At 39.0% G+C, this 25,221-nt stretch overlaps 1 protein-coding gene across 1 annotated transcript in view; it reads right to left on the reverse strand.

Moving 5' to 3' along the window:
- The window catches only part of hook2 (hook microtubule-tethering protein 2), a 34,405-nt gene extending 16,468 nt beyond the window's left edge, over positions 1-17,937 (reverse strand). Inside the window, exons 1-10 of the mRNA XM_041777861.1 lie at positions 17,825-17,937; positions 17,688-17,736; positions 12,072-12,154; positions 11,198-11,270; positions 11,022-11,072; positions 10,812-10,944; positions 6,418-6,485; positions 6,058-6,123; positions 5,840-5,920; positions 1,280-1,446 (exon numbers count right to left, since the gene is read on the reverse strand). Of these exons, the coding sequence (XP_041633795.1) occupies positions 1,280-1,446; positions 5,840-5,920; positions 6,058-6,123; positions 6,418-6,485; positions 10,812-10,944; positions 11,022-11,072; positions 11,198-11,270; positions 12,072-12,154; positions 17,688-17,736; positions 17,825-17,850 (797 nt within the window). The 5' untranslated portion in view covers positions 17,851-17,937. The remainder of the gene's footprint in view (positions 1-1,279; positions 1,447-5,839; positions 5,921-6,057; positions 6,124-6,417; positions 6,486-10,811; positions 10,945-11,021; positions 11,073-11,197; positions 11,271-12,071; positions 12,155-17,687; positions 17,737-17,824) is intronic.
- Between the last annotated feature and the right edge of the window lie 7,284 nt (positions 17,938-25,221).

A 25,221-nucleotide genomic window follows, 5' to 3' on the forward strand; every position in this document is an offset into this window, starting at 1 on the left:
TTGAAATATCCTTAAGTCATCAAAATTTGGAAAAAATAAATGGGTTAAAAAGTCAAGAATGTGGGAAAATGAAACTAAGTTGTGTTTTTAATTAATATTTCAATTTTGCATCTCAGAATTACAACTTAAACTTGTAATTTTGGATTTTTATTTAGTATTCAGACTCACAATTGAAAATTTGAAACTCGTGATTTTGTCTTACATCTCTTATCTTATTTATTCATATTGTGACCTTTAAAACTCATGTTTTTGAATTTTATCTCACATTTTTCCTTTTATACTGAGAATTTCAGTTTATATCTCAAACTTGGACCTTTTAAACTCTTGTTTCTGTTGTGGAATTGGTACATGCCTTTTCCACTTGCTCTCCCCATATTCCCTGTCCCTCTTCAGCTACTTCCCAACCCCCCCAAAAATTGTTAACAATTAATCAGGTGAATAAAAATTGTTTTTTTTTTTTTTTGGATAATACACTTTCCAAACATGTCAAATTTGAATTCCTCATTTGAACACTTCTATATTTAGCATTTATTGTATTGCATTTATCCCCAGTTTTGAAGAGAACGCAAGCACAGTAATTTGAGTGAATGCAATTTGCAACCTTCCAGCTCTGCCCCTCTGGACAAACCAGTGTCGCTTATCTGTGCCAATAATGTCCTGTGCGGGCATGTGGGTTATTCTGACCAGAGAATAAAACATCCTCCCCTCCTTTGAACATCTGATGTAACATTTACTGGAAAAACTGCTGTGGAAAATGTTGACAAAGACTCCTTTGGCAGTGTGCCGTAAAATCCCCGCTTCTCTGAGGCACTGGTGACAGACAAAAGTACCTTTTATCTTCACTTCTGCTTAAGTTTTTGTAGGTGATAAAGAGGCAACAGTATAAGTTTCAGTCTGCTTTAAAACAAGCTAAAAATGGAAGAAGAAAGACGTAACATGAAACACACTGCAAATCCTTCAAGTGATGTTTATTTAAAGTAGTTTTGCTGCTTTTTTTGGTTCGTTCTAAACTTGAATGCTTTGGCATTGAATCATATGAGTTTGGTTTTTGGATAAAAGAGGTAGGACTAGATAAGTTTGACTTCATCATTCACCCTTTCCAAACAGAGTGTGTCGAAAAAAATCTACTTTCTCATAGTCTGTAATGTTTTTCTTACGTTGTAATAGTTTTTTTTTCTAGGTCACAGTAGTTTTTGACTGCTGATTTTTCAAGTTGCACAAATTAAATATCAGCAAGTTTATTACTGAAGAGGCCAAACTGTGAGTCTGCTGTCTGTACCTGTAGTTCTCCTCCTGCAGCTGCTCCATCTGACTCTGCAGCAGCAGCAGCTTCTTGCCCGTGATGGCAGTGGTGGAGGCGTCCAGACCGTTGAAGCGACTCAGCTTCTCTTTCAGGGAGCGGGTCTCTGCCTGCAGGGACGACTTCTCATCCAGAGCCAGCGACAACTGCAACAGAGGAGGAACGATGAGGAGGAAGACTGAATTTTAAAAAATTCTGACAGAGCTACGAGAAAGGCAGATAAAGTGAAGATTCCACAGCTGAACAAGGAAAGGAAAAAGAGTCACCAATGTTCAAAAAGAGCAGAAAAAGTTTGCTTCTTCTGTTAATATAAAAAAAGAGAAATCCAGACACATGTAAAACAGAAATGCAGCAACAAACCTAGCACCCCTCATGCTCAGACGGCCTCTAACACATGCTTTATTCTCATTTCACATGCTCAAATACAAGTTAGTCAGCTGGTGTAAATGCTATCAGCCAGATGGGACTGTCTCAATAGTGAATTTGTTAGCATTAGCCCCAGGGTCAGAAAAAGATGTTCATGTTATAAAAAGATGAATGTGCACAGCTCATTCAGGACTTTAGATCAGATGGTTTCTGTGTCAGAGGGAGAAATGTTCTGACTTCAAGCAGATGGAGACAGTTGGACTGACAGAGACAGGCTGAGGTTAAGAGTTAAAATATGTGAACAAAACCTAGGGCTGGGCAATACGGACCAAAAATCATGTAGGTATTTTTTTTTGTAAATAAGTAATGAGTGGTCGTTACAATACCAGAACCATAAACTTTGATTTGATACCAGAAAAAAATATACTACCCATATTGAAACTACAAAAAAAACCATCATAGAAGAACCAAAATTGGGTAATTTCTGTTTGGAATAAGCATAAATGCAAAGCATCAACTTCCAACTGTCTAAATTGCACAAAAACATCGGCAACATTTCTGAGGTTGGAAATATTTTCCAACATCTTTAACACCACGTTTAAAATGATAAAACCACCATTGTTCTAATGAACAGCAGATTTTAAAAAGTACAGAAACTGAATGATCTTCAGTCCCATTTCAAACAAACAAAAGAGCACTGTCTTAATTGCAAAAATACATCGGCAACATATGAAAAAGTGGGTTAAACTGGCAAGAAGTGAGGGTTTCTCTCTCCGACTGTGTGCAGCTTACCTGCAAGGAAAACCCTTGCTCGTCACCACTTCTAATTTTCATAAATGCTGGCACGCATTTGTGCAATTTAAGCAGAGTACATAAGTTATCTTGCAAGGGAGGTAACAGTTCTTCCCACTTTTTCCAAATGTTGCCAACATATTTGTACAATTTAGACAGCATGCTGGGGTCTGACTGCAATGAAATCCTTTGCTCCATGCCAGTTCCACCCACTTTCCTAAATGTTGCTAACATATTTGTGCAATTCAGATGGCATTCAGAAGTTTTCCTGCAAGGGAAACCCTTGATCCTTGCAGCTTCCACATTTTTTCAAATCCTGTCAACACATTTGCGCAATTAAGACCTGTGGCAGAAATTTGCCTGCAAGAAAAAAACACTGATCCATGCTAGTTCCAATCATTTTTCCAAATATTTCCAACATAACTGCCCAATTAAGACAGTGTGCAGAAGTGGGTTGGAAGTGGCGAGGTGTAAAAGTTTATCTAACTCCTCATTGGTTCAGTCTTATTTTCCAAATGTTGCTAAAGCATTTGGTGCAATTAAGACGGTGTGCAGAAAGTGGGCTGGAAAGGGGGTAAAGGATTTTCTAACTCCTCACTGGTTCCGTCTAATTTTCCAAATGTTGCCAAAGCATTTGGTGCAATTAAGACTGAGTGAAGACAAAGAAAACCCTAGCCAGTTCCAACCACTTCTCCAAATATTGCCAACATGCAATTCGGACACTGTGCAGGAGTATGCCTGCAATAAAAACCCTTGCTTCATGCCAGTTCCACCCACTTTCCCAATGTTGCAAACATATTTAGACAGCATGCAGAAGTTTGGCTGCAACCTCTCCCCAATTTTTCAAATGTTGTACACTTGTTTGTGCAATTAAGTCCTCTTGAAGAGGTTTGCTGGCACGAAAAACCCTTAGTCCATGCCAGTTCTACTCACTTTTCTAAATATTGTTGAAATAATTGTGCAATTAAGACAGAGTGCAGATGTTCCTGTGAAGGACAACCCTTGCTCCTCACCAGTTCCACACACTTTTACAAATATTGCCAATGCATTTGTGCAATTTAGACAACATGCAGGAGTTTGCTGACAACGGAGACTTGTGCTCCACATCAGTTCCACCCAGTCTTCAGGATATTGTCAACGCATTTGCGCAATTTAAACAGTGTATGCAAAAAAAAAGCAATGTTTCAGTTACAAAAATACGTTGGCAACCGTCTGAAAAGTGGGTAGAACTGGTGAGGTACAACGTTTTCTCACAATCCTCACTGGTTCCACCCAGTTTTCCAAAAGTTGCCAATGCATCTGTGCAATTAAGTCCAAGAGAAGATGTTCACCTGAAAAGAAGACCCTTGCTCCTTGCTTGTTCCAGTTTCTTTTGTCAAGGTTTCCAATGCATTTATGCATTTTAGACAGAATGCAAGAGTTTTCCTGCAAGAAAAACCTTTGCTCCAGGCCACATCCACCCTCTATTCCAAATTTTGCTACTGCACTTGGGCAATTCATACAGTACGTTACCTGCTGCCTACAATATCTGATCATTAAAAAGCATAAATTACCAAATATTTGGGGTCTAGAACATTTATTTTTGTTGTTGCTGTATCCATATCATTTGATTTTTGCTGATATAAATGCTCCTAAATTAAATTAAATCAGATAGATCATCATGTTAGCAATACTCATAGCACTGTTACTGGTTCCTTCTGGAACATGTGTATGTTGTTTGTCTGAATATATATCAGTACATCTCAAAACTGGACTTAATTCCCAGCCCTAACAAAATGTTCATGCTTTAATAAGGCCATGATATAGTTAAACACTGTCCTTACAGAGAAAATAGAGGGATATTAAACTCACCCTCTGGACATCTTTCCAGTTTGAACACAGCAAACCCTACACTGAACTTTAAGGACAGATTGCATGCTGTAGCACAGGAGCAGGAGCGGTAAATAGCTTTGAAAACAACACAAATGACTAATCCCTGACGCGTGGGCTCAGTAAGTAAACAAACAAGTGGGCTGAGAGCAGTACAAATTATTGTTGGCTACCGCTCCATCCCAAGGCAATGTGTCAGTTTTATCTTGATGTTATGCAACTATCGACTGGTTTGTATCTTTTAAAAAATACTAAATTAGTCCCCTTTCAGTCGGCGGTGCAAACACAAGCCAAGGGAACACAAACAGAGTCTCAGGCGGGCTGATCAATACGGGCCAGGGCACGCGAAGCAGCAGGCATTCAAAAACGACACAACCACACAGCAGCAAAACTAGGCCACAAGTATCTGAAAGTCGAGTGTTTAAAAAGGTGATATAGCTTCATTTTAAACCAGAACCACTGCTGCTTTGACAGCATGGCAGGTGACCTATAAGACTGAACAAACCAAGTCACAGCATGACATCTCAGAGCTTCAATTTTAAGGTTTTCATGAGCTAAAATGCTGTTTCTGATACCGTTTATCACCGTTATTTTCAGAAATAACCGTTCAATGCATTTATGTGCACTGATAAGTTAAGGAGAAAGTCTGACTCTCTCTATCCCTAGGTTCACCAAATCTCCAAGTAACTGCATCACACAGCTGAGTGTTTTCTTGCTCAATCATGCAAAATCCAGAGACAGGCCCAGGATCTGACCAGGAACCTTCTTCCTGTGAGGCGACAGTGCAAACCACTGCCTCACTGTGCAGTCCTCCTCCAATCCTGGAACATATTCTACCCTTTTAAGACAAGTTCATTTTGGTCTCAGAGGTCCCTAAAACATGCCTGTGAAGTTTGTTACTGAAAAACCACTCCAGTATTGAATTTTTGCATGTCTGAAAACCCCTCTGTTTCAGCCCTGCTCAGAACGAGCCTTTTCTGTGTCTGTGGCTTTAAATGTTATTGAGCTGTCTGACTCCACCCCTGACAGCTGGCAGCTGAGAGGAAGATCAGGAGAGGAGGGCGGAACTTTCTTCCAAGTGGGGAGGGCCAACCGAACCTGGGGGCGTGGCTAACTCCCCACATGACATCATGAGGGGAAAATCTGACAACAGGTTGTTTTAGCACACATTTTTTGAGAAGTGGAGAAAGAGAGGATTTTTTCTGGTACTTGAGGGGATTGTGGACAGATCAGGGGTACATATTTGTGTTAGAAAGCCTGAAAAAGTGTTTTTTGCACAACAGTTTAAAGTGTGGAGCTTTTTGACTTGACTGTAAACAAATGTTTTACAAGCCTATTGGTCTTTGAGGGACTGTTTACTACACCTACATTAATGGATCCAACAGATGACGATGCAACGACCAGAATCCCCACCTGTCACTAACTCAACCAGGGCTGAAATTAGAGATTATAACTTCTGGATTACAGGAGATTCCCATCAGATACGACCTTGGCTACTCTAAGAGTACAAACCTGATGCTCCAGGTCTCGACAGCGCTGATTTAGATCCTCCTTCTCGTCAGCCTCCTCACTGATAAAGTAATACTTTCTTGACTGCAAACAAAAAGTGATAAACAAGGAAATAAAGGAAATGTGATACTAAAAAAAGGAAGGAAACATCAACGAAAGGGTAAAAGGAAAAAAGCAAAATGATGTGAAGGATATTTAGAAGAGGAATGAAAGAGTTTCACCTGGTAGTCAAAGTCCCCGTAGGTCTCAGGACTTCCAGGTTCAGATGAGGGCTCTTTTGATAAAAGCTGGAACAAAGCAGCCACAAGAAAGTCAATGACAAGACTAAAAATGGGGAAAATGCTCATCCAGAAAAAAAAGGTTTATTTGGTTTCTGAATAACTCCCCAGGAAGAGGTTATTTTTCCCCACTAATAGTACAACATCTTAGAGTGCCAATAACACACGATAAACATTCCTGAAATATCTCAGAACAGCATTTCAGGGTCTTATGCCAATCCATATTTCTTTGATTGTGAATTAAGCGTGACTAAGAGCTGGGATTAATGCAGAATAGAGGGAAGCAGGAGGATAAGCGCTCACCTCCTGAATGGCTGTCATCACAACGTGCTGGACAGATTCCTCAAGTGTCATTATCTGCTGGATTTGCTCTGTGATTAGAAGACAACACAAAGCAGTGAAGGAGCTGCCAAATACAGATTAACACAAATAGTCTCCTACACATCAAACAAACAAACACAGCAGCTCTTTTAGACACATCGTGTTCAGAAGACTGAACATAAAACAACAAATAATCAAATTTATCTGTTTTATTTGTTAAACTCTCTTAAAGGGATAGTTCAGATTTTATAGAGGGAGTTGGTAGCCGAAAAGTGAGTCTGTTATGGGGTTTTATATTGAAAATATCCATTTAACCACTTTACCTACCTAATTATGCCACTATCATGGGCAACTTTTCCTCAATTTTTGCTCAATTTGGACCTTTTTGCCACTTTTTACCCACTTTGCCATTTTAAACAAATTTTGCCTGATTTTACCTGTTTTTATCACTTTTTTGCCACCAATTTTAACATATTCTAACACATTGTTTACATTTTTTGCCTATTGTTGCTTCTGTTAAAACATTATTAGAACTATTAGCCCCTTTTTACAACTTTTGACACCATTTTTAACCACATTTCACTGTTTGAGACACTCATTTTTGCCAGTTTAACCAGTTTCTGCAAATTTTTGCCTATTTTTCTGCCTCAGTTGACCCATTTTTGCCAGTTCAAACCCAACCACTTTTTCCACTTTAACATCCCATTTCACCAAATTTGCCACCTGTTTTGCCACTTTAACCAATTTCTGCTACTTTTAAAATCCCATTTCACCACTTTTCCTTCCCATTTTAGCCATTTTTAACCCACTTTAATTCTGTTTTTAAGAAAATGGGTTAACATTTTTATAAAGGCTATATACTAAGGCACAAAAGAATGAGAAAAGATATTTGTTGCTTTGATAAGAGTGGTTATTATTCAGGTTAAATGTTTGGATATCACAGCCCAACTTAAACATGGGTCCCAGAAAGCTCCCCCCTTATGAGGTTCTTGAATGTGAATGACTGTGTTCAATCACCTTCAGGGTACAGTGGGGGTCCCCCGTCTCTGGCACTCTGACTCTTTTCAAGACCATGTCAACATGTTTTACAACCGTATTGCATCCTTAGTTTCTAATCAGTTACACTGGTGACAGTTACATGCATGTTTTATTTAGCTTGTAAGATAAAAATGTGACCAAGTAAAAAAAAGGCGGACAGTATCTGTCATTATAGTATACAAAAAAAGCTTTCTTTGAGATGCTAGCAGTGCTAACATTAACAAATTATGTACTAGTTTTACATTAGGAAAAAAGCTTCAGTGCAAAGCTGCTTTTTATCTGCAAAATCCTGTAAAATGTTGACATGTTTTGGCCTCAGCCTCATTTCAAACAGCTTCTTAGTAAACTTGCATTTATCCACTACTTACCTGCACATATATTTCGATCCCATTTTTAACTTGCTAGCACACATTTGGCTTCAACCTCCTGAGATTTAGTTTAGAAAGCATTTTTAGTTTCTTCCTCTTAAATTGGATAAGTAGGGTCTGATAAAACATCAGCCTCATCTTTGAACAGGAATTTCTTGCAAGTTTTTCTTTCCAATTTCTGTGTAAAATCAGACATTTTCAAATATCCCATAAAAAGTACCCCAAACATTCATTTAAATGTGCCTTAACCCTTTACCTACGGAGCCGGCACTGGTGATGTGTTTTATATGTCTGGAGTATTATTACCATAACTCCGTCAAAGTTTGTCCGATTTGAAAAATTCCAACGGTGTTGGAAAGTTGAGAATTGTGGGCATGCGCATGTAGATGGTTCATTATGGTACTCGCAACCATATAATGTGGGCATTCATAACAATACACAAGAAGTTTGGAAAGACAGCTACACGGATTCTCAACACCGTTACTCCTCAAAAGTTCGTTCAATTTAAACAACTTAAATTTAAACACCGACAGAGAGCTGACAATCTGTGCTTTCCGGCAATATATGATGTGTGGTATATATACATATCATGGTAATGTCGAACAGCACCGCGAAAACGTCAGCTTTGGCAGAAGACAAGTGAGAAAGGAGAGTGAAGAAAGAGAGTAAAAGGGGAGTGAGCGAGAGCGGTGTTTTGTTTTCAGAAAATAGCATTAGTGGCATTGCGTGTCTGTGTTTTATTACGCACATTTATAATGCCAGGAAGACCATCAAGAACGGTAAAACAGCCGCTAAGGTTGATAGAGGAGGACAGGGATTTGGAGGGTGCATCTTCTGAACTGAGGTATGGGAAAAGCATATATAGTTCTCTTCTGCACACCCAGAGTCCTAGACTCAAAAAATGACTGGTGATTGTTCTAAACATGTATAGGTTTACATTTCAAATGTCAAATCAAAACTTCATGAGCAGTAACGACATTTCTTCTCATAAAAGCCATGAAAAACAAATCCGTTTTTCTTGTTTTTCTTCTTTTAAACTGTTGACAATTGCATATAATGTGCAATAATCATTAACCGGATGTTGAAAAAGTCAAGTTCAAGTACTCCTGGGAAAAGGGACCAAAGCTCTCAGACTTAGGGCATTTCCTGACTATTTTACAGCCATAATAACAAAATATGTCCAAATCACTATTTTAAGCCTCAGTAGGTAAAGGGCTGAATCTTTCACTTAAACTTTTTCAAAAAGCCTTGCAAATGTCTGACACAATTCAAGCAAATACCCCCTAAAATTTCTCAGCAAATTCAAAACATTCTACAGATACATTCTTCAAAATTCCATGAAAATGGCAGAAACAAAGAAAAACAAATTCCCTAAAAATTTCAAACGACAACCCCTCTCCCCAAATTCCTGCTTTCTTGAGGGGAAGGTGCCATAAAAAGAAATGGAACGGAGCCTAAGTCTTGCCTCATTGGGCCATGTGTTCAGCCCTTTAATACGTGTCATCCCCACTCTTCACCGAATATTTCCCTTCATACCTCACTGCCAAATCGAATATAGACAAAATGCCAAAAGCATGATCTTAAAAATGTGTGAACATGTGTTTTTCCAGCCTGTGTTTAAAAAACAATGGTTCAGTTTACCATTTAACCTTCATCATATTCTGCTGAGTCAGTGGTTCCAAAGCTTTATTTGGCAGATGAAATATTTTCAAGCCCTCCCCCCCCACCCGTCTCCATAAACTGAGAAAAGCTCTCACACAGAAGGGACGTGGCTAAAGGAAGGCCTAGTGGTTTTCATTAGCCATGGTGAAGCCGATGAGGTATGACTGTTCATATTTTCTAGTCTTTGCTTTAGTCGCAGAGATGTCTGCTGGGAATTCATTGCTAGTGTTACATCTACCTGGAAGTCCTCTTACAAACTATGCAATGCTGTGCTGGTAGTGCATTGTTTTTATTTAGCCTTGCAACTTTCATTCATCTCATACAAAGGGAAATATTTCAAGATTCTTCATTTTAATCTTGATGATTATGGCTTACAGCTCATGAAAACGATCATCGGGGGAGCAAAGTCTGGCCTTAAATCAGGCTTAAAATCAAGTAGAGTGTTGCCAGCCTAAGACAGCAACAGCTGAATATAAATCCAATCCAATCCAATCCAACTTTATTTGTTAAGCACTTTGAAAACAGTTGACCAAAGTGCTGTACAGGAGAATAAATAAAAATACATAAAAAACATAGCAGCTCACAAGATATAAAAGAAGAGCACTACATATAAAATACAGAATCAATTTAAAAGACATAAAACATAAGTAACATGAAAAGGCACGCATAAAAAATATCAAATGAATATAAAAGTTGCTGACTACTGTGTGTTAAAGGCCAGAGAAAAGAGATGGGTCTTGAGAAGAGATTTAAAAACGGGTAGAGAAGAGGCCTGTTTAACGTGCTGGGGTAGATCGTTCCATAGTTTTGGAGCCGCAACAGCAAACGCACGGTCCCCTCTGAGCTTCCGCTTGGTCTTAGGCACCTTCAGGAACAGCTGATCAGCTGATCTGAGGGAGCGGGTGGGTGTGTATGGGTGTAGAAGCTCAGAGAGGTAGGGCGGGGCAAGACCATTTAGCGATTTAAAAGCAAATAAAAGAATTTGAAAATTAATCCTAAATTGTATGGGCAACCAGTGGAGTGAGGCTAAAATGGGGGAAATGTGGTCGCATCAAACCTCAAACATCAAACCTCCAAGCACAACTCCATTAACACAGAGCTGCATACTTTAGCCTCTGTGTTGTGGTAGCTTCTTTAAACATACCATAGGTATCTTATAAAACCCCTCTTTACCAAAACCAAAGTAACCCTGTAGGTGTGGGTACAGCTTACAGTCAGCCTCGTGATTTAACTTTGAGTTAATCCTCTGAGATATTTTCACAAATGGCTGCATCTGCCTTTTCTAGTCTCCGTTACAGCTCTGTTTACCTTGTTTCTTCTCACAGCTAACAGCACAGCCCAGCACCAGCTGTACCAGCTTCCCCAGCTCAGTCACGTCGTTCATCTCTCCTATAAGGTTCACGTCTGGCAGGTGCTCATCTGACACCTGATGACCCAGCACCTGTTCATGGGAGGAAAGACTGAGCATTAAGGAAATCAAACTAGAGGTAGAAAAGTTGAGTTATAAAGTGTCCTTACATCGTGATAATACTCCAGCATGCTCTTCAGTATCTTTTTCAAGTTGCTGACCTGAAGGGACAAAAGAGATTACAATCATGATCCTTATTTTAATCAGGGTATGATATTAGAGACGTCTTGGTCATTTTTTAGTAACCACGAGGCTTTCTGTCATATCCAGCTGTTTCACAAATTACCTTGAGGCGCCAGTTGGCCTCGCTCTCCTCCTTGATCCTGCCCAGCCATGTCTCATTAAACCAAGAGGGGTCTCTGTTAATGAGAGCACAAGAGAACTCTGGTGACGACAAGGACGGCCAATGTCTGGACAAGAAGACTCACAGCGGGCCACGGGGCATCGACGTCCTGTGCTACTGTTCAAATAACAACGCTGACATTTAAGGGGAACAGTTCATTAAAGCTACATGTGGACAGAATGCTCTCACTGTGAAATAAAAGAGGAAGTTAGGCAGCAAGTTCTGCGATAAGGTAACCTTCAAGATAGGAAAACTGCTGCTTTTGTGCTTATATGGACCACTCATGTCCCAACAAAAAACCCCTATCTTGCTATTTTATAACTGCAACTCTTATTTTGCAACTATTATTTCATGCATTTTTATTTTTAAATATTTACCTTTTCAAATTTAGCCACTGCACATCTGTTTGCCAATAAAACTATTAAAGTAAATGTCTTCAGACCACATTTGTCAAACACAAAATCCCACAAAAGGTTGCAAATAAGCTGGCATCACAAATCCAGACTTTATTGTTCAGGTGGTTTGAATTTTGCATAGATTATTTACTTGCAGGATTTAAAGGGAAACCACACAGATAAGCAAATCTGAGCATGTAGGCGCTGAATGACCTGCTGTTTCATCCGAGTTCATGTTTGATTCATAACAACAAAAACAGAACAAAAACTTTTAACAACTGTTATATGTATGTTTATAACTCTGCATCAGTTTCTATTATCCCAAACATCTTGCTGATCCCTGTGTGATTAAAGGATGAAGGCATTTGACAAAAACCCTCCAGAGCTTTTATATTCTATTAAATGACATATGCATGCCTTACATTCTGTGCAGCACGTGTGCAATGGCCACTCCGCTCGTGAGGTCTTGCTTGCTGTTGCATGATGGGACCTGAAATGTCTGCAGCTGCAAATGAACACATAACCAGTTAGTTTGCAAAGGAAGCATTTAAAATGTGGAAACATGTCATACAAAGAAATATTTCACCAAACCAACACGAACCACAGTCAAAACTATTGTTCAATAGTTTGTTCATTAGTGTTAAATTGCATTTAAATGCAGAAACTAGGGCTGGGCAATTAATCAAAAATTAGAAATGCAGCAATTTTCAAATTGCAGAAGGTGAAATATTTCGTTGACCTGAAATTTGAGTCAAAATACCAGTTTTAATATATATTGTTTGCAGCAGAGATGTTATGCATGACATATCATGCAATCATCCAGGTGCTATTTTTTAGAAAAGTCTACCAAAAAATCCTGTGTTCTTCATTTTTGTCATTTTTTCTTACTAAATATAAGAATGACAAAAACCCTTCAATGCAACAACTCATATCCAATTTGTAACAGGAGTCAAAAATCCTCATAATCCGATATTTTTAAAGAATTGTTCAGTCCTTGTTTAGGAATAAAAGAACGTTAAGGAATAATCGCGTAACAAATCGCAATTATATTGTGGAAAAAAAAATCTAAATTAGATCATTTTCCAAAATCGTTCAGCTCCAGCAGAAACATTCTTTCAGAAACCTTTAAGTTGAGCATTTATTAGCTTGTTTTTCATCCCTCATCTTCTTAGCAGAGGATCAGTATCTTTTACTTTAGCTGTAAACTAGCAGCTCTGGACTGTTTCTGGGACTTTTGGACATAAATCCCTTGTATATTTTCTGTCTTTTTATGCAACTTTACCAAGTGTTTTTGCCTATTTTATATCTCCACAAGCTCTTGTCCTATGCTGTGGATACCTATGAAGTAAGCACACCCACAGTCATCTTCAGTGACCTGTCTTTGATGTCAATTTATGCATTTGCTTCAACACAGTTGATCTTTCTTGGGGAACTTCTTATTTTGGAGTCATCTGTAGAGCATTTCTCATACACAGGACAGTTATTATTTATTTATAGTGTATTTGTTTGGGATAGATAGTGTACAAAGACAACTGAGAGCAGCCATCCTATGCAAGTATCATGATGTTTATAGCAAATGCTAATTTATAACACCTGTCCCTAGAAGGGCTTTTATGAGAATAAAGGTTAAAACAGTTGATTAAAAAAGGGGAAAAGGTAAAGTGGGTGCAGTGATGGTGTTACGGAAGTTCCAGGATTTGACTTCTTTCACAGATAAAGAGTCTGAGCTCATGATGTTTTGCAAAATAAAATGACCGTTTCCCTTTGAAGCTGCTGTGGTGGATCTGCTGCAGCTCTGTAGTCTCCTTATGAATGTGCAGAAAGGCAAAGGACCAAACACAAACTTAGCATAGTGGAAATTAATGAAATTACTGAGGCTAATAACTAATAGGGCGATTTGCGTAATTTTTTTTCTCCAACATTGGGATTTGATATGCGATTATTTCTTATTTCTAATGTATTTTCTAAAAGACACAAGCAAGAAATCCTTCTATATAAGAAACTACACAATAATAAAAAAAAATATATCTAATAGTAATGATTTTATTTTGTATTGCAAATTGAATATAAACCGTTGCACAGAAGGCATTGATCATTTTTATGTCATTCTCATATTTGATAAAAAAAAATGTACAAAAGTGAAGAAAGTAGGATTTTTGTAGACCCGTGGTTTTCAAACTTTTTTGCCCAAGGCACACCTAAGGTTAAGCCAAAATCTCAAGGCACACCATATTTAAATCAATACAAAATAGACTTTTTAAATAATGTTACAGTCAAGGTGGCCAAAGGGGAGATAAAGGGGAGAGCTTTCTGGGGCCCAGACAACTGGGGCATCATGGAGATGGCAAAAGTGGAAAAAAAGGTGGCAAAAATGGGTTAAATGATGAAAAAGCATGGCAAAATTGGTCAAAAGTGGCAATACAAAGTCAGAAATGGTGAAAATTGGTCAAAAGTGGCCAAACAATGGGTGCACCAGTTGTCGAGTGGTTAAGGCACGCACCATGTACGCGAGCCGCCCAGTTTGAATCCAGCCTGAGGCCCTTTGCCTCATGTCTCTCCCCCACTCTCATCCCCGTTTATGAGTCTATCCACTGTCCTCCTCTATCCAATAAAGGCATGAAAAGGCCAAAAAAAAAGTGCCCAAACAAATCTTAAAAAAAGAAAAAAAAAAAAAAAAAGTGCCCAAACAATGGGCTGAAATTTGCAAAAACATGTTGAATTTGAAAGTGTCAAAATGGTGGGTTGCAAGTGGCCTTGAAGGGTTAAATGTTGTAAAACAATGGTAAAAATGGGTTAAAAGTGATTAAAAAAGGCAAAATTAGGCAAAAAAGGGTCAAACAAAGGCAAAATTGCGCAAAAATTGGCAGAAAGGTGGAAAAATAGATCACAAGTGGCAGAAAAGGGCTAGATGCTAAAAGGTGGTAAAAAGGGGTTAAAAGTGATGGGAATCTGGCAAAAAAGGCCAAAAATATCAAAAGTTGTTAAATGTGGCAAAAAGTTCCAAAAAGTGACAAAAATGGGTCAAAAGTAGTAATAAGAAGTGGCAAAAATGCTTAAAAAGCAGCAAAATGGTTTAAGCTGTCAAAAAAGGGTAGAAAAAATGGTTAACTTGGCTAAAAATAGCATGACTTAATTTCAACCCAATAATAGCTTAGCATTCTTTCCAGCTCTTAATGAGGTAACTGTTAGTCAAGATGCTAGCACCAATGCTACTGATCCAACACTTACACTGATATCATCAATAAATCCCAACTGAGGAGGTCCCATTCTGTGGGATTTTTCAGGGGTCCAGCTAGATTTGTGGCAGGTCTGGTTAGAAGTTGTAGTAATAACGTTTGGTACAAATACCAACGGCACACCTAGACCTACACTAGCGTACCTTGCCACACAATTTGAGAACCACTGTTTTAGACTATTCCAAAGATGCACATCTCTGCTACTGCAAAAGTAAAGCCTTAAACTGGTATTTTAACACACATTTCAGGTTAAAGAAGTATTGCACCTTCTGGGATTTGAAAATTGCAGCAGGCCATATTGCGATCTAATCTAATTTTCGATTAATTGCCCAGCCCTAATACCTAATTTGTTTTTCATCCAGGACTTTTAGAGCCCAGTTGTAGACACATTAAGGATTTGAAAACCAATCTGTTTGAGACCAGGCAGTTAAACCACAGGACAGGTGGAGTATCATCGAGTTTAAAAAACATGAAAGCACAATTCGTTGTCAAGCAGTTTTAATGGTTTGGCAAATCTTTTTAAAGGTATATTTCAGCATTTTTTAAGCCAAGTCATATGAGGTACACAGTAGTAGTGACATTAGCCTCCAGTGATTTCAGTTAGCATTGCTCCTTTAGGAAGGAATTGTGTCGCTGGTAAGCTAGGCTATACAGCATAACAGACGGGTAGTTTCTCCAAGGAATTTAGTGAGTTTTTGGTAAAAATGTGACACAAGAGAATGTTGGCTCAAACTTATACACTATCGAAAACTTTTTAAAGCATTTTATAAAAAGAGAGCCTCTGGGTTTTTTGGTATGGTTTTGCAATGCAAGAGCTCTAGTTGAGAGTAATACAATCTCTGTTATCCAAATGATTGATAACATCAAAAAGTCCTGTAACTTTAAGAAAAACTTAATGCGCTCCTGCTTATTGTTTAAATCGCTAAACTTTGCAGACAACTTGTGCAGCGTGCAGGACTTAACCCTCTGGTACCCCTTGTGCCAAAAATGCACACTTAGTTGATATTTTTTTAAAAAACTTTGTCCTCTTTCACAATTAATATTATCATGTGTTGTATTTTTTGTTAATTTTTGCACAATTTTCAAAATTCTGTCCCAGTCACAACAATCAGCCCAACATAAATAAAGTAAACCTTTTTTATAGCATTAATATCCCTGGTGTGCAAAATATGCGCATTGAAACCCATTCAAACCACTTCTTTTGATCCATGCGTCATTAAGGCATGAATTATGCATTTTCTGGTTTCTGGGCTTCATTTGAGAGTTGGGGCTTTACATTTGCACCTGGACCATTTTTTTACCCTGTGATGTCACTTTTACCATATATGGGCGAAGGCAGGAAATACATGTTTTTTCCACCAGATTTCAGTGTTATACTGCCCACTGCTCCCCTTCTCACTAACTCTCTGAGGTTTTTTTTAAGTGCAAATCAGATTTTTTTTGTGTATTTTGCAGCTAAAAATGCAGTGACATCATCAATGAAACATGGCATTTCAAATTAAAATGAATGAGTATTTGACATTTATGATTAGGGCTGACCTTAAATGAGAAAAATATCATTCAATAACAGTAAAACAATTTTGAAATGTATGATATTTATAACGTGATTTAAAGGTGTGCATCTTTTGTACAGAAGGGTGAAAATCATGAGTATTTTAGAATAACTGACCTCACAAAAAAAACTAATAATGCATTTTAACCAGTGTTGCTACTAATCAATGACATATGCCAGGCTGCAATCATCCATAAATAAGTTATTCACTTTCAGTGTAGTATCTTGAAAAAAATCAATTTGTGTTTTTTTTTCCATCAAAAAAATGTTGTTTGTTTACATTACAAACATGGCGATTAAAGGGTTAAAAGATATGACAGTTATTGAGTATTTGTCATTTTTGTTAATGGCACAAGGTGATGAAACGAGGTAAAAATTAAACAATTAAAAATAAACTAATATAACTTTTTTTATTTCCAGTAATAACCCCCCTGTGCATTTTTTGCACACTAGGAGGAAAATGAGACAGCAATTTGTAGGATACCAGAGGGTTAACCTGTAATTTTTGCTGACTAAAACAAGCATGGATGCCTATGACTTGTGTCAATATTATTGAATTCTTACAAGACTTAAATCTAAGTTAAAAGTCTAGTTTTGTGACACCCTAGTTCATAAATGGTTTTACATCTTTTGAGTAATTTCTTCCTCCAAATGCCACTTCCTACCTTCTCATTAAAACCCCAAACTAGCTTTAGTATCCACTTGCAATGATGCTGGTAAATTTAAATTGGTCTCTTAATGTGTCTGAAGCTGCTGAGTCTTTGAAAGCACTGGTTAAATGACTGGTGGGGGATTACAGACCTACTTGGAAAGCTATTAATACTAGTTTGTGTCTCAGTTAAGTCGCCTCTGTGTTAAAGTGCCAAACAGGTGGATTTCCCCTGTGATTTAGAAATTACTACTTTGGTTAGCCGTAGATTACACGTTATTGCTTTCACTGGGCTTTTTGGGTTTGTTTTTTAGGGCAGTAAACTTCTGCTGACACAGCTGAAACAGCTACCGATAACAAGCAGACCACAAGGTGCAAACTTCCAATCTGTTTACCTAACTAGTTAGCTCACCTAGCTAGCGAAAGTTAGCCTCCAAATGCACCATTCACCACTTTCTACGAGGTGTACGTTTATGTAGAAAGCTTGCATAACGGATAGTTGTCGATTGAGCACGGTTTGGGCGTTACAAGTGACGTTACACGTCGCTGTAAATTGCAAACACCTGCTTCGGCGGTTAGCCAAAGCTAACATCAAACTTACCCAGGTTAGCAGGGAGTCACACAGCTTGGCTTTGTCCAGACTCATCCTGCTGCGATGAAACAAACTCACGGCAGCTCAAAAACAACCGATATTTATACTTTAGAGTCTGATTTTCTCCGCTGAAGTTTGTTACTCACTCTCTGACACTTTCCACGTCAGTCATCGTCCAGCTACGGCCTCCTGCTGCTCCAACCCCCTTCGCGTTTCGGCTCCTGTTATCCTAGCGAGCTTCCGTATTAAGAGCGTTTCCACGGAGACGGATTACGTTACGGGTCAGCTTGTCTGGTCTGAGCAGACTAAATAATGAAAAACAGGATCATAATATTATCCCTCTGTTGTTTTTAAGCTTTCTAGAACGATGGCGACTTAAGACTTGGAGCAAAAACGGAGAATTACGTTTAGTTTAATTTATTTACATTTATTTATCACCACCTAAACCTTATTTACAACAAAAAATTACAACAAAAAAGTCTCAGAAACCAGACATAATAAAATATGGGCCATATTTTAATCCCAGCAGAACATAAACAACATATCAGATGTTGAAACTGAGACATTTTACCTTTTAATGAAAATATTAGCTCATTCTGAATTTAATGGCAGCACCACATCTCAAAAAAGTATGGACGGGGCCATGTTAAATGTTATATATCCAATCCAATCCACTTTATTTATATGGCACATTTTACAAAACATTACGTTTACCAAAGTGCTGCACAGTGAGTAAAACAAGTAAAAAAAAAATCACATAGCATCTCCTCTTCTTTTAACAACAGTCTGTAAACGTCAGGGAAGCGAGGAGACCGGCTGCTGGAGTTTTGGGAGAGAAATGTTGTCCCATTCTTGCCCCTGCTCAACAGTCCTGGGCCTTTATGCCATATTTTTCATTTCAGGTTGCTCCAAATGTTTTCTATTGCAGACCAGTTCAGAACCTGAACTCTTCTACTGTGAAGCCATGCTGTTGTGATGGGTGTGGTATGTGGCAGTGTTAATTTTGACAGCACTTTTTAATTTAGTTTTAGCTATAGTCTTTTGTCAAAAATATCTTCTAGTTTTAGTCATAATTTAATCATCTAAATTGTTTCATTTTTAGTCCAGTTTTAGTTGACGAAACTTCCCAACATTTTTTTAATATATATTTTTTATTTTTCTTTAACAAATCAGCAAACAATATTCCCCCAACCCTGTCAGAAAGATACAAATACAATAAACACATACATGAAAATAAACATAAATTGAATATTGGGATATAAAGTTATAAAAACAGACTTTAGCAGTGTACAGTTATAGCACAGAATAAAAAATCTAATCATGCAGGACCGTGGTTTTCCAAGAAAACCATATACGCACCCCATTAATAGGCAAATTTCTTGTCCTTCTTTTTAACAATATATGTAAGCCTTTCCAAGGCAAGATTAGCAGCTAGTTCTTTTATCAAATTCCCAACATTTTAGTTGACGAAATTTACAGTAAATTTAGTCGACTGATTGGATCTCTCCCCAGCTTACCCCGCCACCACGCAGCAAAAGCAGTTGTGATTGGATCTCCCCCATAAAGAGAGAAAGAGAGACAGAGAGATCTCCCCCGGGAAAAAAGGCTATTAACGAAAACTATAAGAAAATAATTAGTCAACAAAATTAACACTGGTATGTGGTTTAGCGTTGTCTTGCTGAAAAAGTCAAGGCCTTACCTGAAAGAGACATTGTCTGGATGGGAGCATATGTTACTCTAAAACCTCTACTCCTCAGCATTGATAGTTCCTTTCTAGACGTGTAAGCTGCCCACGCCATAGGCACTAATGCGACCCCCTACCATCAGAGATGCAGGCTTTAGACCTGAGCCAGGAGAATAAGCTGGATGGTTGCATCCATGGTTTTGAAAAAGACTTCAAATTATGATTCATCTGACCACAGAACAGTTTTCCATTTTTCCTCGGTCCATTTTAAATGAGATTTGGCCCAGAGAAGACGGCAGCATCTCTGGATCCTGTTCACATATGGCATCTTCTTTACATGAAGATGCTTTAATTGTCATTTGTGGAAGGCACAGCCATCTCTGTTGACAGACTAAGATTTCTGGAAGTGTTCCTGAGCCCATGCAGTGATTTCCAAAACAGAATCATGCCTATTTTTAAAGCAGTGGCCCCTGAGGGCCCCAAGATCACCAGCATCCAGTGCTGACCTTCAGCCTTGTCCCTTGCTCAGAGATTTCTCAAGATTTTCTGAATATTCTGACATTATTATGTACTGTTGTCTTGTGGAACATTTTTCCTAACTTGCAGCACTGGATAGACTGTTTCACATCACCACTGCATAGACACATTTCACATTCATCTAGGAAACCTCCCATACAAGCATTTAGGAAGGGCAGGACTTTTCAAAAATTTCAGTAGAACTAAACCCCGCCCGTAGATAGCGTTACATTCTTTTACATGACATCAATTAATCCGAACTTTGATCAAACTTTTCTTGGCAAGATGGCTTTGCCTGATGACAGTCTAGAAAATCCAGCAATGCCGTCAAGCTTGACTCTGCGAAAGTTGCAGTATGCCAAAAATACCCGGATGACGTACTGATTCTGGAAAATTTCACAGTATGCATCGGACCAGTCTGCTTCGCCTACTGTAACCCACAATGCAAAGCACCGGGTCAGAGTTTGTAATAGCGGGGGGTGGGGGAAATTTCACCGGAGCGGCTGACGGTTACAAAAAGTGCCATTATCTTAAATCTTTATCTTTTTAACATTTACTATGGCGAAATAAGATGTAATAGGGTCACTGTTGTTTTTGTTTTGCCGCTACGGCTTGTAACAGCCAGAAAAGTGCTGTCAAGTGTGTCCTTTCACTGCACTATACGTCAAGCTAAAAACAACGGCTATAAAAATCCCGAAAAATCAGTCATACGGCATACTACCGTCAAAAGTAGTGCGAAGTGTGCAATATATACAGCATACTGCGTTTGGCAGGAGTATGCAGTAGGCCAATTCGAAAACAGCCCATGTTTACACCCCACCGGGGAGGGAGTAGTCGGCGAATGCTGTGGTGGGGGGCACATGGGGATGGATCCAGGATTTTTTTAAAGGATTCTTCACTATTGGGAGTTAGGGCTAATGGCGGAGGTCTGCGCTCTCCGGGTGCTTTTCTAGTTTTCAGTCTGTTGTCCAATCTATTTTGTTGCTTTTAATTCAATAACGACACTAATTACTAAGAGAAAATAAATAAAAACACAATTTTCATTGCAGGCCTCTCCCTACTGTGGGCCCGGGTAATCAGAACCCTTGCCCCCCCTGTGCTACGCCCATGCATATGACTGTATATCCCAGGCCCCTTTATGCACAAGGCCACCTTTGCCTAACCCTAACCACTGATGCCTTTCTCACCCAGGTTTGAAAATATGAAACTAAGAGTAAAAGTTATTTCTTTCTGGCTTCAGCTGGTGATATAACATCTCTGGAGGCGTCCTTCTTCTCTCCTGTGTATAAAAAGTTCCTCAAAGCACCACTGGATGGCTCTAGTTAACAACAGCCGTGTGCTTACATGACCCATGACAGGTGTTTTATAGTCACTGTTATAGACAGTTTGGGATCAAAATCCAGCCAGAATGTTAAATTTAGAGCACTAGGAGTAATATGAACAGACTAGTTTGAGTAAAGTTGTCTTTTTTAATCCTACATGTGTAACTATGCCCGTGTTTCATACTTGTTATATTTTGTTTTGGTACTGAGACTGTTTTCAGACTTATTAAAAAAGCCTCCTGAGTGGAAATATACACCCCAGTTTGTGAAATACGGCCCGGCCTCCTCCAGCGGCCTCTCTCTGTCTCATAATATTAACGTGCTGTCAGACATGCACGCCCTTTCTCTGGAAGTCTGCATGTATGCACACCTCCTTCCTGAACTCACAGATCAAACTTAGGCGACCAATTGCAAAACCCACTGCCCACTACTTCCTGTTTGCTTTGTCCTGCCCCACTCAAACAGTGACTACAGAACACCTGCATGAGATGAAACATTTGCCATGCTATCCAGAAACCAGGTCTGGTCAGAGGAGCTCCTTACATCTGGTTTAGCCATATTTATGTGGTTAGAGTTCCTGTTTTTCTGGATGGCTCTCTCTCACCAGAGGAATGTTTACCCATTTCTCTCACACCTTAATCACTGCTGACTGCTGTTATCTCCCTGTTGATTATAGTTTAACTTAGATTATGCGTTACTATCATTCCATTTTATCTGTTTGCACATGTTATTTCCACGGCATGTTTGGAGCTGAGGTAAATTGCATGTAATGTTTGTTCCCGGGGAGATGACCGTGGACGGGGTCTTCTAAAAACACCTGGGAGGAAGTGAGGTTCACAGAAGCTGGCCAGCCACAGAGGGATAGGTCAGAGCTGACTAATGCCTGAGTGAAGGAGGTGTGGTAAGGACACAAGCGAGGCCAGGCTCAAGCGGAGGCTGACTATTTTTGGCCAGCTCCTCTTCCTCCATGCTAATTCCTCTTTTCACCCGTTCTCTCTTTCCTTATTCCCCAGATGTGCTTCCTTCCTGAAAGTCAAAAGGCTTTACTTCTCCTCTTTTCCAACCCCTCTCTGACGCACTTGCATCCCTCTGGGGGGAACTAGAAGGGTGGAGGTGGGAGGGCCAGCAGCTTAGATTGAGTAATTATTCCTTTTTTTGAATCTTGCGGTTTTGTTGTTTGGAAAAAAAGGGGATAGTTCCTGTTTTTAAAAATTCTTTAAGTGCAAACTGCCTTTTGCACGCGAAGGACACAGTTGTGCAATCTTCCTGAAGAGTAAATTAAAAAACAGATATTCTAACTTTTAGAAGGCTGTCTGTACTTTAAAACTTCACTGAGATTGAATGTGGTCTGCGGCGTTAGAGCACTAAACTTTAGACTCAAATGCATACATAGAGGAATTCAGGAATGCTTAGAAGTTAAACCAAGATGAACTGCATTTAAAGCAGTTCATTAAAGTCCACAATTAATGCAATTAACTGCACAGTAATCCACGCCAGTCTCTCTGCAGCCACAGTGATGCAAAATAAGTCCACCACTGCTCTTTAAAGTCTCATTTCACTTTAAAAAATCAAGGACAGTTCAGTGGGTAAGTCAGAAGGTATCTGAACCTCATGTTTGTGAACATTTATCTTTTCACAGCCTCCTTATTTCCTTTCCAATCCATAGCAAGTTCCTTTTTCCATAGTAAAGTTAGTGTTTCAGGGTTGTTCTGATACCGATACCAGTATTGGAAATATGCCCAGTACTGCTTAAAATGCACGTATTGGTATCGGCAAGTCCACGAGTTTATGCACTGATCCAATACCGTTTGGTTTAACTTTATATTTTGCTTCATTTAGCCATGCTAACTGTCAGTGCTATAAACCGGAAATCAATTCTTCTTTGATGCCACTGTATGAATGGACTTCTGTTTCTGGCGCAGCGACGAAGAACCAAGGAACCCGCTGCAGCTGCAAAGAATGTTGTCTGCATGACCTTTTTTCTCTGAATGTGATCATCAAAACGCCTTCCAGACCAGCGCTGTCGTACAAGACAAGAAGTGACACAGTTTATAAAAATTTAAACAACTTCTGAACCGTAACCCGCTGCATCATACTTGTTTCTCCTCTTGAAGCTAGCCGTTGTTCCTTTCCACTGACGCTATTGATGCCTTTGAACCCCATGCGGCAGCGTTTTCAGCAAGCCTGGAACTCGTGTGTCTTTTGGGGACTTTAAAGATTAAATCCACACCGATACTGAACGTCTTTTTAACCATTTTAATCGCATTACGATCATTTGTTACCGCTAGCTTGAATGCTAACCACCATATTGGTATTCTGTGAGTGTCCGTCAGCCAATAGCAGGCTGTCCCGTAATCACATGATGCTGCGCAAATAACAGAAAGGAGAGAGAGAGTTCAATGCACTTGATGATTTATACAACTGTATACATTAAGTACATATTTGTATACAACAGTTGTTAATATTCGAGTTGTAAGTTTTGTATTGTATTTGGAAAAGTGCACTGAAGTTTGTATTTCATCCCAAGAAATCATCTACCAGTAAAAGCAGTAAAAGTCTGTATCCAAACAGGAAGTCAGTAACCTTTAATCTGAGACGGTAGAACAATTCAAAATGGCACTAGTCTGGTCCAGTCTTCGCGCCCCATGTATGCAGGCGGCTGGGGTTCAAGTCCAGCCTGTGGCTCCTTCCCCCTCTCTCTCATCCATGTTTCCAACTCTATCCTCCTCTCTAACAATAAAGCCCAAATATATCTTTAAAAAACAGATCTGAATGCAAAAGAGTGGAATATTAAATTATAATGAAAGGATGTTATTAATTGCAATTGCCTGCAAAGTTCTGATCTTCACTGTGATTAAAAACTGAACCTTTTTACGGCTCTAATCACTCCTATCATATCTACTCTCCTCTAAACAGCCAGGAGAAGAAACCATAAGCCTGTAAAGCAATATACATTCTATCCACTCTTCATTTCTGTCGCCACTAACTTTGCCACCATGTTGGCATGCCTGCCGCTCAGTTCATCTGATTGCATAATAGGAAAAAACACTCCTATATACAGTTAACTCTTCTGCTCAGATTTTGGAGCACTTCTGCAAAAACACTGGAGCTCAAAACGGCAAAACGCTGACTTCCTCTCAGAGCAATAACTGCACTCGTTCTAGTCTGATCCTAGGATGTTATTCATCCACATTTCCATTAGCTTCATAACAAGAGGGTTTGTTCTAAGATCTGATTGACCACAAATAATTGAACTGTTGAGTTAAAATGAATGCTGCACTAATTTTAGTCCAGCAGAAGACCAAATGATGTTGCCGTCTCTGTTACTGTGATTTATCTGTTTTTATGTACAAGCTACTCAGAACCAGCTGCCCCCCTCCAGGGATAAATAAAGCTGCCAAATTGAGTTGAGTGAGGCAAATAGTCTGCAGATATATGAAAGAGCAGGCAACAAGTTGCATCAATGAGGCAAAAATAAAGAATGTCAGGACAAGATGATGTTATGAAGGAGTTTAGCTAGGGATTTTAGGGCCCCAGAAAGACTATTACACTGCGTCCCCCTTAAGCAGCTAGCCAAGCCACAAATGAAATTTATTTTTGAACTATATGAGCAATATTTTTACTACGGTTAAATTACATTTACTTGCATTACTCTGAAATGCTGGACTGTAAGCACCCCCCCCCCCGGTATTTATTTAACTTGATTTGATTCATATTTCAGTCTGTTGACCGATTACATTTAGGTGCTTTTGATTCAATAATGTCACTTATTGCTAATAAAAAATAAATAAAAACATACTCTTGATTGCAGGCGTCTCAAGGCCCCCCCTACTGTGGGCCCAGGTAATCAGCTGCCAATAAAACTTTAAGAAGAAAAAGAGAGTTCAGTGCTGAGCATTTCATGTGGGGGTACTTCTTGTGGGAGAAAGCTAGCCACCTCTAATAGGATGTAGAATCTATGGACATATTGGGCACGCCTGTGGAATAAATCTAAATAACTGGGAGGTTTCAGACCAATTAA

The sequence above is a fragment of the Cheilinus undulatus genome, linkage group 21 (genome assembly GCF_018320785.1).
Source record: "Cheilinus undulatus linkage group 21, ASM1832078v1, whole genome shotgun sequence".
NCBI lineage: Eukaryota > Metazoa > Chordata > Actinopteri > Labriformes > Labridae > Cheilinus > Cheilinus undulatus.